This window comes from Falco cherrug, chromosome Z, assembly GCF_023634085.1.
Source record: "Falco cherrug isolate bFalChe1 chromosome Z, bFalChe1.pri, whole genome shotgun sequence".
NCBI classification, from domain to species: domain Eukaryota; kingdom Metazoa; phylum Chordata; class Aves; order Falconiformes; family Falconidae; genus Falco; species Falco cherrug.
This window is the reverse complement of record NC_073720.1, coordinates 17979510-17995555: the sequence shown is the minus strand read 5'-3', so window position 1 is coordinate 17995555 and position 16046 is coordinate 17979510. Positions and strand designations below refer to the sequence as shown.

Sequence of the window (16046 nt, the reverse complement as noted above, 5' to 3'; positions counted from 1 at the left end):
GCTGGGTGACACCACTTTCATTTAAAGTGATAGAACAATTCGAAGTCTCTGACCACAAAGCCTCCGTCCTGCTCATCCTGATTTTCAGAAAGGACCCAGCCCTGAATAAGGTTACTTGACTAACTAAAAAAGCTCTAGCCTTTCAAATGCTAAAATCATTAAATTCTTGCTGCAGAAAAAGGATCTGAGTAAAGTAAAAAAAAAAATCTACTATCAATTCATTTTCACTAAATGGATCCCTGCATCTTTAGCACACCTCAAATCCCACTGACTGTGCTGTCTGTGAATTCTGGGATCATTCTGCAACAGCCAACCGGGCAGCTGCCAGCGCAGAACCAGCCTGAATTTGAGTAACACTGGTGGAGTCAAATCCTGCAAAACCTTCCTATCATGAAAGTGAAATACATGTAAATTAGAACTTCTGAGCTGCTGTGGGCCTATTTTTGTAAAGTTTTGCTAAGAGTTCTCACCTGTAAAATACAATTTAAGCAATCAGTAGGTAGTCTCCTACCCCAGAATTCACAGGGTATGATATTTCCCTTAGGTGGCAGTAATTGAGACAGGGAGTGGCTGTTTTATTTTGCAATGTTCTGTATGTTTAGATGAGTTTTTGGCTCCTGTTTCTGACTACCACACCAAGCAAGGTACTTTTACTGATGCACAGATAGCTTAAGAGGGTTTTTGTCATATAATACATAATTACGCAGTCATTGAAAGTCAAACATGGAGAAACATGAGGGTGGTGGAAAGAAAATCACTTTTTTTCCCTGCAGAATCACAGCACTGATATTAAACCCACAGGTCTAAAGGATTTTTGCTACTAGCATCTGTGAGAGCTTGAACCTTCAGAGGTATGCATTCCTGCTTCACTAGAGGTTAGCTGAAATCTTTCACTACCTTCACAGAAGGCCCTATGTAAACTAGAAAGTTCGCTCCTGCAATTTCTGGTTTACTAGAGTGGTCTAACATTAATTACTTCAGATTACTTACAGTAAGCTCTTTGAGGACTAAGACCTCAGTTTGTGTCTTCAAGTTGGGGAAAAAAATGTTTAGGCTCCAAATATTGGAGTGTATTTGTAAGCGTTATATATATTGTAAGATCTTCTACATATCATCGTATCTTTGTAAAAAAGGTTAATTTATGGGCTGTAGTTAAAATCTTCATAAACTTTTCAAGTTAATTCCCACCATATTTTACTTTATCATGCACAGTGACACGTCAGTATTATCTCTATATACCTGCTAAGTTTAACACTTTTCAAACAACACCTTGTATTCATGACAGTTAAAAATAAACACAAAGTTTTACCCATGAGAAAAAAAAAAAAAAGAAAAAAAAAGGAGTACCAGGATCATGGTTAAGATTCCTTTTCTAGAAAATGTTGCTCTCTTGATCCTGAATTCCCTGAGTTATTGAGAGTTTAAAATGGTTTAAATGTGTTTGATGGAAAATTATTACAAAAGCCTTGCAATATAATTTGCTCTGTACATGGGGAAATTTGCAACTACTAAATCTAGAAAACACCACTTATCCACAGCCCTTCTAAACTGCACAGACAAAGAGTCCTACCCACTGGCAAATTTCATAATTCCACATTAGCAGACTCAATTACTGTACCTGCTGCAAATGGCATATCAGTGCATCATCGTTATAGCAATCAGCTTGCCTTCTTGCAAAATGGAATATCATGGCCCTGAACTCAACTGCACTGAGAAACATCACAATCGTAGATTCACAGAAAACCGTTTTGCATTACAGTAGAGAAACCGGTATCAGAGACAGCAGATGGGCTCATGTACCGTTCAGAAACCTGGAAACCCATCCACCCACCAATATGACAGCAGTTTGAAAGCTCAGGAAAACAAATGACTAAACAGAAAGACTGACATCCAACCAAAAGATGCCTCTTCCTCCCTACTTTCCAAAATGCTGCTTGCTATTGAGTTAAATGCTTTTATTGATCCCAACCGTCTCAAACAAGCTTTACAGCTTGCAATATCCACAAACCCTCCAAGAAGGGACTAATACAGAAGGCAATTTTCTACTCTCAAAGAAGATCTTGTATCTAAACTGACTTCCTCTCTCTTAATTGATTTGCTTCGATCACTCCTTAATGTTGGTTGAACCAGACTCATTTGGGGCATATTTTTTACGTTCTCTGCAAAACTTCGGAAGGAAAAAAAAAAAATACCAGTAACGACCAACACACACACGGGGGGTGGGGAGTGGGGGGTAAGAAAAAACAGCAGATCTGTACCCCAGCCGGGCCCGAGTGCCCACTGCCTCGTCCTGCCGCGGAGGTGGCCCTTCGGTGCCCGGGGCGCAACATGGGCAGCGGCAGCGGCAAGCGGCGGGGGGTGCGAGCAGCGCTCCGGTCACCCTGCCCGGTGGCCGGGGGCGGGGGGAGGCAGGGCCGCAGCCGCGGCGGCCCCGGGAACAACAAAGCGGGCTGTAAAGCCTCCAGGTGGTGGGTGTATTTGTTGTCCTGTCTGCGAGGTGCGGTGGCTCCCCGGCCCCAGCAGATCCCAGTGCTGCTGTGGACATTAAGAAAAGTCTCTTTCGGCTGATTCCAAAACCAGATAAGAAGCCGCCGAGCCACCAGCTCTGTCTAGACTCCGGACCTCACAAGTCAAACGGGTTGTTTGGATTAGCCTTGGAGATCTACCGACCTGAACAGCCCTTCTGAAGAAAAGCCACAGTAACACCCTACTTTCCTCTTTCCATTGCTGCCCGAGGTCTACCCCGAGATAGGAGCCGAGCTCTGCTTTGGCCCGTGTCACTTATTTCTGTAAAACTTACACACACACCCCGCTCTGTCTCCCCACAAACACACCTTGCCCTGTTTTGTCTACCAGGAGAAAAGAAAACACAACAAAAAAAAAAAAGCTAAGAGACACTCCAGCAAAAATCCTGTTTTGCAACCTTCCTCCTTCCTTCTCTCCCCCCGCCACACACCCCAGGAGAAAGCCAGAGCTGCAGGGAATGAATCCAGCTGCAACGGCGGCGGAGAGCACCCGGGCCGGGCTGCTGCCGTCCCCGGGGTCTCGGCCCGGCGGGGGGTGAGCGCCGGTCGCGCCCAGGCTGCGGCCCCCCCTGCCCCCGCGCCTTCCCGCCCCGGCCCCGGACAAGCCCAGAGCGCTTCTTCGGTGGCGCTTCGCCGCCGCATGAAAATGCAACGAAATTCAAAGGGAACAGCAGAATGATGGAAAAGCCGCAGCACTCGGCTGCAGAGCTGCGAAGAGCGGCGCCCAGGACCTGCACGACCCCCGCACGGGCAGGAGGCTCCGGGAAAGGCACCGATTAATTTTACGCCCTCCCCCCCTGGCTAACGAGGGCAGATACCGTGCAATACGGAAAGTTCAGTCACACAGGCGAGCCTCACCCGCCGCCGCCCCCCCACCCCACCCCCAGCGCCTGCCTCCTTGGGAGCTGCCTTCTCCGCCTGCACTTCACAAGTCCCGGGAGGTGAGGAGTGATCCTCCAGCAGGGCTGGCACACAGGGAGCTGTTAAGTTTATGTTTGTGGCGCCTGAGCTCAAACAGTCTTTCAGTGGCTTGCTCTGTTATCAAGAAAACAACAATCAGGAACAATCAGTAAACAGGATCTCTTTCCAGCCCCTCTATTAACTACTTATAGTTCCGCTGAAGCACGCAAAGCGCCCAGCTGCGGCACCTCGCACCGTAAAACGTTGTCGGTGTTCCGGGCGTGCAGAGGGGGCGAGGGCGGTTCGGTACCCGTGAAACCCGCCCGGCACCAGGGCCCTGAACCCGCTCCGGCTCCGCCCCGGGTGCTGCGCTGCGGAGGCCTTCGTTCCTTCCCCGCTACCCGCTTCGGGGTGACTTAACGTGGATCTGTTGAGATATGTATCTATGCATAGATATATATATATAAAGGCAGACACTTACTGTTGAGATGTTCGACTGATCTCAACGCCGGAATTCACGTCCCCGGCTTCTGCGTCTCACTGCTACTATGTTGGCTGGAGATGCTGAGGGCTAGTTAACCTGGTACAAATATTGAAATGAGAAGAGTTTGAATGTTGGTCTCTGTGTGTGTGCAAACAAAATTCTCAGAGAAATTCCAGTAGTCTTTAACAGACCTTATCTGACGTAATTATGAGAGGCTGCAGCAAGAAGAAAGCCGGCAGACCTGGAAAATTGCTGCCCTCGCCAGTATCGGAAAGAGGAACCAGGGCAGGAACCTGCACAGAGCACCATGAGGCCGTGCATTTCATGAAGAGGATGTTTTCTGTCGCTTGCACAAATACTGCTGCTCGAGCTCAGGAAGGGTGTTCTCCTGAAGGCGCTAGGAGGGACTGCTCAAAAGTTTGTCTCTATTTGCTCCATGGAGGATAACGCTCAAAGGTTTGGGGGAGGGAAGAAATATGTCACAAATATATGAAATGGAAAAGGGAACTCAAGGCCATGGAAGAACCCCCTCCATCCAGCAATAGAAGTAATGTTGACATAAAACGAGTTTTGTTCAAATGAAGTTTCGAAGGGAGAGGCTCCGGGGTGGCCCCGGGGCCGCAGGTCTGCGCAGCGGGACGGGCCGCAGCAGGGTGGCGGTGGCCGGGGGTCGCGGAGACCCCCCGATTGGCCGCCGCAGAAGCGACCACAGTCATGCCCCCCCACACCACCACCACCCGAAACCTCGGAGGGGCTTAGACCCTCCGCTGGGGTGCTGGAAGGACCCGGCGGTAGGTGTGGGTGCGGGCACATCCCGGGTGGAGCTCCCTCCCGCAGCCCGCCGCTGAGCCGAGCAGTCGGAGCCGGCTGACGCCCTCCGAGGACACGCTGCCCTGTGCCTTTTGCGGAGCCTGGCCCTTGGCAGCCCCAACGCAAACCCCTGCCCCCGGCGGGCCGCCTATCTCGGCAGCAGCCCTGGCCGCCGGGGGGGCGCGCCGGGACCGCGGGGCGCCGCGCAGCGCGGGGGGGGACTTTCCCCGCGCAAGGGGCGACAGGAGGGACAGCCAAAATTCGCCTTTCCCTCCTGCGTGGCCCTCGGAGACGGCAGACCTTCACTGGCCCAAAGGCCCTGCCCTGGGTGGAGGGAACTCTCAGCAACCCCCTGGCGCGCAAGTTACTCCTCTCCTGCGGGGTCACCCCCGCCCCGGCGTAACCCTGCGCCGCTGACCGCGGGGCGGCCGCGCTTCCCACCTACGCGTCAGCCTCCGGGCGGTCAAAGCCGAACGCAAGGCCCCCGTGTTGCCCTGACCTTACAGCTTTTCAGCGCCAGTTAAAGACAACACCCACCCACCCCCGAGTCGGAGGCTTGGTCTCCAAAATTCTTCCCCCCCTTCCCTAACCCCCCCCCCCCCCCCCCGGCCCCATTCCCGCTCCCACTCCCGCTCCCGTCGGTAAGCGCGACCCAACAACTTACACGTTAGACCACCGGGCAGTAATGACACCCCTTCTCCCTCCCGCCCCCCGAAGCGTCGTACTAAGTCTCTGATCCTGCATGAAAACACAAGGGTTACTAATCACACAGTTTAAGGTAGATTTCATATTTATTTAAATATTTATCAAGTACTCAAAAATGTATTACACTTGAGCATACAAAATGAATCCAGTTTCTAATCAGAATGATTTAAATCCTTGTATTAGACTTTTAACTTTTTTTTTTTTTTAATGTTCTCTGTACTGTCGAAATGGTTTGTCTCTATAGCTGAGCTTGCTCAGGGTGGGCTGAGATGGTGAGGAGGGAGGAAAAAGAAGGTTATGTTAAGAAAACATTAGGGTTTGGAGTGACTGTCATGCAAACCAACTTGTCTTTGTCAGACTAAAAATCTCTGTATATTCCAGTTAAGGGTTTCTTAAAGCAAGCCCTTGTCTTGTGCTGGCCAGGAGCACTAGGGAGCACTTGGATTGGAGCAAAAACAACCCTTTCCTATGTTTGTGGGGGTTTGTGGTTTTTTGTGGGTTTTTTTTTTTTTTTTTGCTTCTCCTCCTCCTCCTTCTTCTTTCTACTTATCCCCAAAAAATCGCCCACATTTCTAGCTTTCACCACCCTCTCCCCCACGAATTAAAAAAGGAAGAAAAGAGGGAGTGAAGAGAGGGAAGTCGACAGAAAATAAGGAACACCATTCGTGCAATTTCATAGCAATATCCCCTCAATATATTCCTCCTGCAGCATTTTTCAATCGTTTTGACAGCAGACACTGATAAATAATGGTCATACTTGACTTGTTAAGCAAAAAGCGTCCCTTTTATCAGGAGCTTATACTTAAAGTACAGGTCACTTCAACAATCTCAACAACGAGGCTTTGGTATACAGCACTTTCTTTCTTTTTATTATTATTTTAAAAATAATGGAACTCAGCAAAAAGCCTGAGCTCACAGTTCTTTAGATGTCTTAACGTTAAGTCAGATCATGCCTAGAGTAATATCATTTTTAAGGGCAAGGGATGGGGTGGGGGAAACACTAACAAGAGAGTTTCTAACGTTATCGATTGAAAGCTAAGGCATCCAACTAGCCCTGATATAGTTGTTGAAACGGAATTTACAAGCTGGTCGTGAATACTTGCAATAAAATATCACACTCCTTTTATTCACTAACGACCTGCTTTGCATGCAATATTTTATTTCAGGTATTTTAGCTGCTAACTTGTAAATATTTAGAAGAGGGAACTTTGTTCATTATTTAATATTAATATTATTATTATTTTCTCTATTCCAAACGCTTATTTAGTGAAATAGTCCTGAAGATATAATAATTCTACATATGGCGCTTTTATTTCACATAATATTTAAGAAAAAAAAGGACAAAAACCACATAGAATTAGACATATAATTCAAAGACCACGGTACAACCTTTTCTTTTTTTTTTTTCTTTTTTTCTTTTTCTTTTTTTTTTTTTCTTCAGCAAACAAAAAAATAGTCAAATGACATGAAAAGTGGCAAGTCTTCCGATAATAAATAATAAATTACTTTATAATTTTGCAATGCAAGAGCAAACAAAAAGGATGGGTTTTTTTCTTTTTCTTTTCTCTTTTTCTTTTTTTTTTTTTTTTTTTTTACTTTTTCCTCTTTATTTCTAGAGAGTGAGAGAGAAAGAGTAAGAGAGAAAAACAGTCGTTTTAACGAATGACTATACACATCTTTGGGGGAGGGGAAGGTTCTTGGACGGACACATTTCAAACACAATCCCGAGACGCTTTGTGGCAAAATAGAGGTATACCTTGTTGCAATGCTTTTACAAATTGGTTTTTAAAGAATAATTCAAAAACCTATTTTTAATCGCTTTAACTTGATAGAGAGTGGATCTCAACTAAACAAAATCAAATCCCCACTACAGTACATGCTAGAAGAGACCCAGGAAACAACCCCTTGTTAAGAGTCAACTAAAAACAACATTGCAAACCAATGCAGCTCCACCTTCCTGCAATGAATCTTTCAACAATGCAAGGCTAAATAGTCTCTTTCCTGATGATGAAAAACCTACTGGAGCTCCTTTTGGCAAGGCAATCACCAATATAGAAACAGCACCATTCGGATTGGGAGGGACTGGATAGGAAGTCCCTCTACCTTGCTCTCTAAGATGTGCAGTCAAATGAATTTTTTTTTTTCTTTTTTCTTTTTTTTTTTTGAGATCCACGAGTACAAATGCTTTACGTTTTGAAAACGTCTTTTCGATCCCCTTAAGATAATTGAATAGCACAGTTTGTTTTACTTTGTTGGTTTTTTGTTGTTGTTGGTTTTTGTGTGTGTTTTTTTTTCTTTTTTTTTTTTTTTTTTTTTTTTTTTTAGTGTTTATTCTAGTAAGATCCCATGATTGTCTTCACAGTGTTGCTACCATATTACCTTGTCTTTTCAAACATGACTCCGTTCATTTCATGAAGCAGTTCCTTGCTAGGTTCATTACAGGGTTGTTAAATACTTTCCCCCCTAAATTTCGGAGTCTCAACACGATCACTTTCCCACTCTTTCCAACAGGGGTGAGGGTAAGGGCAGAAACAACACAACAGAAAACTGAATGCATGTTCCTCATGCCTCAATAGGACTGGCTACCATACTGTTGGGCGTATCTGGCAGCTGAGAGGACATTGATGCTACTTCACTTCCAGTAGAATTGGAACCGGGTCCTCCTTCTGAAAAATTAACCTGCCAAAAAAAAAAAAAAAAAAAAAAAAAAAAAATAAGAAAAATAGGTGTTGTTACAACTGTAACAAGCAAAGAAAACTAGCAGGCAAAGGCGAAGAACACAAAAGCAAATACACAGGCACGCAGCCGAACAGCCTGCTATATCTCCGTGGGAGGCTGTGTCACTTTGTTGCTTTGTTTAGCTTCCCCATTGACTTCACTGAAACCTTCTTCAGGCCTTCGGCGAAATCGCCGAAAAAAACAGGTTAAAAAACCCAAAACCAAAACCAACCAACAACCACTTAACAAAAAAAGCCTGAAAAACCAAGCAAATAAACAAACTTATTAATGAGGCCTTCTTCCCTGTGTTGCAAGAGCGGCAATCCCAACAGGATGTTCTAGTCAATTATTTAAGAGTGCACATGTTTTTTTGACACGAAACTGCAAGATTACTTTTTCCCCGCTTTGTGCACGTACTAAAATAAACCTGGAAGGAGCATCCAGGAGCAGAAGGCATTTGAAACAAACCATTCTCTTTCATTTGTGATTTGAAGTGGGTGCTATCTCTTTTTAACGAGAGTCAGTTTGATAAAAAAGGTCACACTTCTCCATCCTAATGTGCCCCGCAGCTCCCGTTAGTTTAGGAGCAGCGTTGGGAAAAGGCATGATTTGAAGGGTGGAGCTTTGCTAATCCAAAAGCATTTCTTTGGCACCTATTTAGTTGGCCGATCCTGTGATAAAGTCCCTTTCCAGATTAGAGACGTGACTCGAACCGTGGATGAACTGTCTGTTCCATGCACTATTCTGTAACTCTTTTCAGCGTCAGACATGTCCAATATATAAATAGTCACCTATTTATCTAATGTTCTATCTACCTATATGTGTAGGTAGGGCTATCCATCTTTCATCCTGCGCCCCCCCCCCCCCCCCCCCGCCCACGAACTACTCCATACAAAAACTCACTGTATCAAAGGTTTTTAAAGTCTCCTATCCTGCTAAGGCACAATAAGTAAGGCAGCCGAAGGAGATCAATTTTTCTTGTGTCTGCTTGACAGCTTGATTAAAGCAGGAAAACCGGTGGTTGCTCTAGAGGTACGATGATGCAAACAGCCCTGCTGCTGTTCTACAGCTTCCTGAGCAAGCACAGTGTGCACGCTGCAGCCTGCCACCGGGCAAAAGAAAATCGATTCTGCAAGAGAGTGATACTGATCTGAAAAAGTCTAGAAACAATTCTAGACATAGCTACAAAACTTTGTCTTCCACTGCTTCATGTAAAAAAAAAAATGCCTAAGAGCTCAAAAAAGGGTCTATATGTTAATTTTTCATCATTAAGTATTATTTTGAATCACTGAAAAACCACACGCCATGTACCTGATTATTTATAAAGATCTGGTTTTAGCACACTTAGGTCAGGAAATTCAGTTAAGGCTGAACTTCTGTCCTTAATTCACCTTGTAGAGCCTAAGTATTGCAGATTATATGGTCCCGTATGAGCTGCCAAATGACGTAGGCATAAGGAAGTGAGTTAAAAACTGTATTTATTCTAAAAGGTCTGTTTTCTTTTGGCTTAAGGCAGTTTACTATATTGTTTGAATTTTTCACGTGAATAAATACTAACAATTCCCTTTCCAAAACACAACATTTAATGTAATCTATATGTATGTGTATATAGATATATAAAGTGATATCTAGAGGTACAGGTTTAAAACAAGGACTTCAAAAATGTAATCGAGCTATTCATGTGTTTGTGACAAATCAAGGGCACAGGCTGACATTGCAATCATATATTTAAAATCCACCCTACTGCATTAAGGCAAAATTGGTCCGAAGGGGGGAGGGGCAGATTTTAGAAACTGCTTTCACAAATGTACATGAAATTAAGTGACACGTGAAGAATGTTTTTAATTTTCTGGATAAGGGTGCTTTCAGTTTTCAAGAGTGTGCGAGCTCAGTTAGTCTCAGACCCCGGTCGGGCCTTATCTAGTCCCCACTCCACCCGGAAAGAGCTCTGCTGTGCACTAAGGTAGATGTTGCACCAAGTCCTATTAAATCATATAGTTCGCTGCATTTACAGGGTGCCATCATGCCCACCTCTCAATTTCAGGAAAACCTGTCTAGTCCGGGTTGCTCATCTCACTGAGGGCATCCGGCACGTTTAGGGAATCCCCCATTGCCCTGCCTCGAGTACAGGCTGGTCTGCTTTGGCTGGGAACCGACACTTACTAGTTGCTGAAAAGCAGGTTGGTCTATGTCACTCTGCAATGCGAAGTCACTCAGTACTTTCCAGGGCGGCTGGTAACTCTGCACCTCCACTGGGTTCGCCTGTAAACCGCCGTCATGTCTCTCCGGACTAGCAGCCACCATCGGAGTTCCTGTCATCCCCTGGATATTCTGTAAATAGCCGGGGAAAGATGTTAATGATCTTGGTTAACTATATTGTATATAAGCGCAGAGTCAATAAACTGCTTTCTATCTTATCTATACAGTCGCTTGTATTTGCTTTGTTAATCTGCTGTGAATGTCTTACTCTATTCTACTCCAGGTCAGCCTATTTCTACCCGCTGCATTTATCACGGTGGAAGTTTACTTTCTTTCCCTTTAATCCTCCTATTTCTCTCAAGGCATACCCCCTCCGCCCCAAGCTTTCTCAAACACGAGCAGCCTGTACCTTGGCTGCCGATCGGCACAAGAAACGGTTAATCATGCTGCTTTTCCACTTCGCATCCAGGCCGGTTTTTTTTCTGAGCAACTTTAACTGGATCGTATATCCACTGTACGGCAAACCTGGGGTACGCCAATACCGCGATCTTCCCCCCGCATCCCCTCACTCCCACCTCAAAAAAAAAAAAAAAAAAAAGGAACCCTCAGCCCTCCCAGTGAGCAGGCACTGCGTACAAAATAACTCCGAGCCTCGACGAATAGATTGTTCAGGCGAGTTAATAACATCGTGTTTTATTGCATTCCAACGGGGTAAAATGAAACTCCTTAAATTCCACTTAACTAGGCAGCCTTATGAATTAATAGTCATTCTTAGGTCAGTCAATATACACAGGGAGAATAACAGACTCTTCTTCAAGTGGATTAATAACAGGCAGGGGAAAAAAGGGGGATAAAAAAAAGGAAAAAAGTTAACTTGAAATGGAGACCAGCCAGTCTGCTCTGCCTGAACCCAGTGCTTTCCACTTGTTTGCATCACACGTGCATATATATGCCTGCAGACAAGTACTTAATATTATATCTGCGTGGAAACTATATATATTTTGAGTAACTTGTAAACAGGAAGGTAATTAAAAAAATTGCACCGCATTTGTCTTATTCTACAGTAAGAGCACTTAGACACACACACACATCGTAGTGCATGAAATGCTAAGAAAATACATCAAATTTCCTTTTGGTTTTACTTGTGGGTTTACTCCTATGTAAAACCATTGAAGAGGGCAAAAGCGTCATTTTCCCCTTCAGAAGTTCTTTGCATTTGCAATACAAATATTTCACAAGGCTGGGCTTTTTATGTCCCATAAGCTCTGCAGGTCGCTATTCATGCTGCAGAGAAGTGTGTCCTCAACCCCACCAAAAGACATACTCGCTTGAGCAGCCTATATCGGCTCCTCGCTGTGGTCTGTTTTAATTGCACTTACAGCAGAAACAAGCGGCTAATAGTGAAATGGTACCCTTTTCTTTGTTTTAAGGGAGCTCCCACAAAACCAAAAGCGTCAAACCGACCCCAGAAACTGGCCGGGCTGGCCATAGCCCAGGCGTTTCTCCTTGGAAAGGAAGGCAGCACACGGTCAGAGGCAGAAACCACTTACAGTTTTGTCATTGGGTTGCTGCTGCTGAAGCTGCTTCATCATAATGCTCCTTTTTTTGTCCTTGCACCTCTTGTTTTGAAACCAAACCCTGATGACCCTCGGGCTGAGGCCAGTCATTTCTACCAGTTGCTCTTTCATGAGGGCGTCAGGTCTGGGGGTTGGCAGCATAGCAGGTCCTCAAGGTGTGAAGCTGTTTTTCATTAAGGACAGTCCGGACTCGGTGGTCTTCTCGGGCTGCTTGTGGACATGGGGTCGCAAAGCTGGCTGTCTGGCAGAGATAGGTTCTGCTGTAAGGAAAGGGGAAGGAAGGAACAGGATCCCCATGAGTAGGAAGCAGGGAGTCTGCAGAGGCTATGAATCTAAGCTGGTGGGACAAGGGGAGGCGGGGGGGTGGGGGGCGGGTGGGTGATGAACCCTCTTTCAGAGGCCACTCAAGCAGTCAGATCTATTGGTGCTCCTGCAGCCTCCTCTGCTTTATGCGCTGGTGGAGTGACAGGACTGACATTTCTGACTCCACAGATAATTAATTTGCAAAAACAAACCACCCCCCCTAAAACCTTTAATGACAGAAGCTTGAACCTGCGTGAGGACTTGACAGGGGAGGGCGAGTTCTCTAAGGTGTGCGTGCTCTAGGAAAGGAGGGGGAGGGTTTTACGTATTTATTTCCTGACAGATCACCAAAACAGATTTTTGGCCCGAAAATTACTGAAGAAATCCTTCTTAAATTAATCACAATTCGGGACTGCTTCTTGTATACTGAATCTAGCTCAGTTTAGCCAGAGGCTGCGGTAAAGTGCAACAGCTCCCGGCATTTTGATGCTTCCAAATCCAAGTAAACCAAGCCATATCCGCTGCACCGTGACAGTGGAGGAAAAGCCCTCTGAGAGCCCCGTATCCCAGAGCTCGGAAGACGGGTGTCTATCTTAGAAAGCCAGAGGTGCTAGGCGAATTTATGTCGGCTTTTGATGAATACTTAGAAAGAATGAATGTTTCGTCAATTCTTTACAAGGGGAACAAGCCTAGCAACTCGTTTGCCAAGAAATGCAAATCCTACGGGTAGCGTCACATCAAGAGCTAAAAGTGTTCGTGTGATTGTGCTATTCTGCTGTATATTGTGTAGCTGTAGCTATCTACTTGTAATCTGAGCCAGTCAAATAAAAAATAAAAACACTACTTTCTTCCCCCCCCCCTAAAACCCTTGTTAGCTAATGCTCAGAAGTGCTTGGGTTTGTACCATCGGGTTCCGACTTTTCTGATTATAGCAATAATCAGCAAATGCGATCAAGATAATACAAAGGTTTCAAATCTTAGCAGCATTGTACCTGCCGACACAATACACTTTTCGGAGACAAGGACAAATAGGGCTATAGGGAGCACGCACAATCTCTTTAAAATTTTGCCGTGATCAGCTGTGGGATTATTTCTCCCTATATATAGATATGTCACCTGAAAGAGGCTCAGAAGCGGGAAGCAAGCCCGTGTTTGTAAGTAACCTTTCGAGTTACACTTACTTGCACAGCAATAACGCCGGCTAACTTTGTAGGCTAACCAGCCTAGTTTGCCTCAGAGACGTGTCCCTTCCTAAAGCTAAGCGTCCCCGGGTGTCTGATGTACCCGTCGAGAACTAAAAGTGTAAGTAAAGTTGTAAGGCGGAGACTCTGAAGTTACAATACTGAGTTTTAAGATGAAATTCTCATCAAATCACATAAAACGTTTCAAGAGGCAGAGTCACTTTAAAAGGCAATTACCGAAGATTAGCTTGTTGACAGTTTTAAATTACAGCCTAAGTGCTCGCCTGTAGTTATGAAGTCTATCTTTTCGGCCCCTGCTTCCACCAGTGCTTAGAACAGCTTTTCCACATGCGCCTGAGGCAGAGAGGTCTGCGCTTTGCCGGAGACCCTGCTCCCTGCAGCGGCTCGTCCCTCTCCGACATCGGCTCCCGGCTGCCGCGGGCTCGGGCGGGGGGGATGGGACGGGACGGAACGGGACACGGCTTCCGCGCCCTGTGCATGGCCGGAGCGGGAGGGGCGCAGGCTGGCGGGGGTGCGGCCCCCTGCGCAGGTGTCTCCGCCTCACGCGTACCGCCTGCGCGGGCGCTTCTGACAGCAGCGGGACCCGCGGCAGCCCCGGGCGAGGGGCGCGCACGCTCGGGGCCGCCTCTCCGCGGTGCGCGTGTCCCGCTGCCAGCGGCGGGCCGCCTCGCCAGGCGCCGGGCCGGGTGGCGCCGAACCCCGCGGGCTCCCGCGGCGCCGGGTGCGGGCGGTACCTGCCATCTGCAGCGGCCGGGCGGGGTGCAGGGGGCTGAGCGGGTCCCCGGCGCCCAGGCTGGCCCGCTCCACCACGTCGTGGTCCGCCCGGCAGAAGAGGCCGTCCTCCCGCAGCGCGAATTCATCGCCGGGGATGAGCTGGCGGCTGCAGGCCACGCAGCGGAAACACTCGATGTGGTACACCTTGGCGCGGGCGCGCATCACGAAGTCATTCTTGCTGAAGCGATGCTGCACTTGGCGCACTTGATGCCGTATAACCTGAGCGGGGCCCAGTCCAGAAAGAAGGAGAAGGGAGGGAGGAGGGAGAGCACGGAAGGGGGAAGGGGGAGGGCAGGGAAGGGCGGAGGGGGGAGAAAGGAAGGGGAAAAAGAAAGAGAGGTTTTCACTCCCGCTCGTGGGCAGCCCCGTGGCCCCGCGCCACACGCACTCCACTAGTTAAACAGGCCTTGAAAATACAGAAGCCAGAAGAGGAAACAAAACAGATTCGCTTGCTGCTGGTGCCCTGATCCCACGCCGTAAAAAGGCGGTGGGGACCAGGAGACACCGGTGGGCAAGGAGAGGGAGGAGGGAAGGCGCGACGGAGGTGGAAGGAGAAACAGGGGGAGGAAACAAAAAAAGCGACCCCCCTTCCTTCCCGAGTAGACGCCGACCTTTCCCTCCTGCCCCAGCGCCCGGGCTGCAGCAGGCGAGGGCCGTCCCTGCCCTCTCCTTCCCTCCCCACGGCAGGGGGGACTTGACCTAGCCTGGCCCGGGGCTGAACCGGACCTCCCGGGTACGCCGGGGAAAGGCAAGGATGGAGAAACTGCCATCCGCTCCCCACGCACAAACCCTCCAGCCTCACCAAACGGTGCTGTTTCTGGAGGAGCCCACTCGGGGCTTGTGCCACTTAATGCGTGCCCGGGCCGCCGGCAGCTGCACCTCTGGGCCGCGGCAGGGGCGGCTCTGCCAGCGGCCGGGGCTCTTTCCCTTATCCCCTCTCAACGGGTTCATTTTATACCGCAATACAGGCGTTCACACGCACCTCCTTACATATATACACGCTCACATATACAGAAGTGCGACTCCCCTCCCCGCCCCCTACTAAAAGGCATTTTGGGTGCTTTGGCTCTGCTGCCTGACTCTGCCCCAGCCTCCCTGCCCCGTCTCTCCTCCGGCTGACACCCCCACTTTGGGGCCGGGGCTCAAGCCTTCCGGCAGGAGTGAGAGGGCAACTTCTCGCTGACAGCCCCACGCGGCAACTAATGGGTCTGTGGGGTGGGTGGCAGGTTCCCTGTCTCCCGTGGAGGAGAGTAGGACAGCTCACCCATCAGTAGGTGACCAGGAGAAAACGCACCAACCCGGGTGTCTGGAACTACAGTCAGTCTCCCGGCTCCCACCAAGCGCTCCTTAGCCATCCTTCTTGGTATTAAGTAAAATTAACATATTTCCGCAAATGTACGCACGCGTATATACGCACACGATCCACGGAACTGTAAAAGCTCTTCCTAAAACATCCCCACACGTTTCCTTACTAGTACACTTCCTTAGACATACAGTCTGTAATGTATGCTTGTGGGTACAGATGTTTATTTACACACATCTTCAGCTGCTCTATCTGTGGAGGTGTGCTAATCCTATATTCAGAGCTACATGTTTCCAAACTGTAAGGTTTTGAGAAGAAAAAAACCCAAACAGCTAAACAGCAAAAGAACAGGGCGATCGCACAGTGTATGCGTTAATCGGTACAATAGGTACAAAAGTTGGGGGTGGGGTGTGTGTGCCCACATGTCTTACAATTATAGATTGGCTCACGGTCTAATTCGAAGTCGGCTTGCACATGAAATGTATTCCGTATTAACTTAAAAGAGAAGCATTTTTTTCCCCTTATTAAATTTCGACTACTGAGTTC

At 47.6% G+C, this 16046-nt stretch overlaps 1 protein-coding gene across 1 annotated transcript in view; it reads right to left on the bottom strand.

Moving 5' to 3' along the window:
- Positions 1-5507: 5507 nt before the first annotated feature.
- Positions 5508-16046, bottom strand: part of ISL1 (ISL LIM homeobox 1) — a 13646-nt gene continuing 3107 nt past the window's right edge. The window contains 7 exon segments of the mRNA XM_055699879.1: positions 5508-8103; positions 10306-10473; positions 11892-12047; positions 12049-12113; positions 12116-12178; positions 14158-14382; positions 14385-14416. Of these exon segments, the coding sequence (XP_055555854.1) occupies positions 7987-8103; positions 10306-10473; positions 11892-12047; positions 12049-12113; positions 12116-12178; positions 14158-14382; positions 14385-14416 (826 nt within the window). The 3' untranslated portion in view covers positions 5508-7986.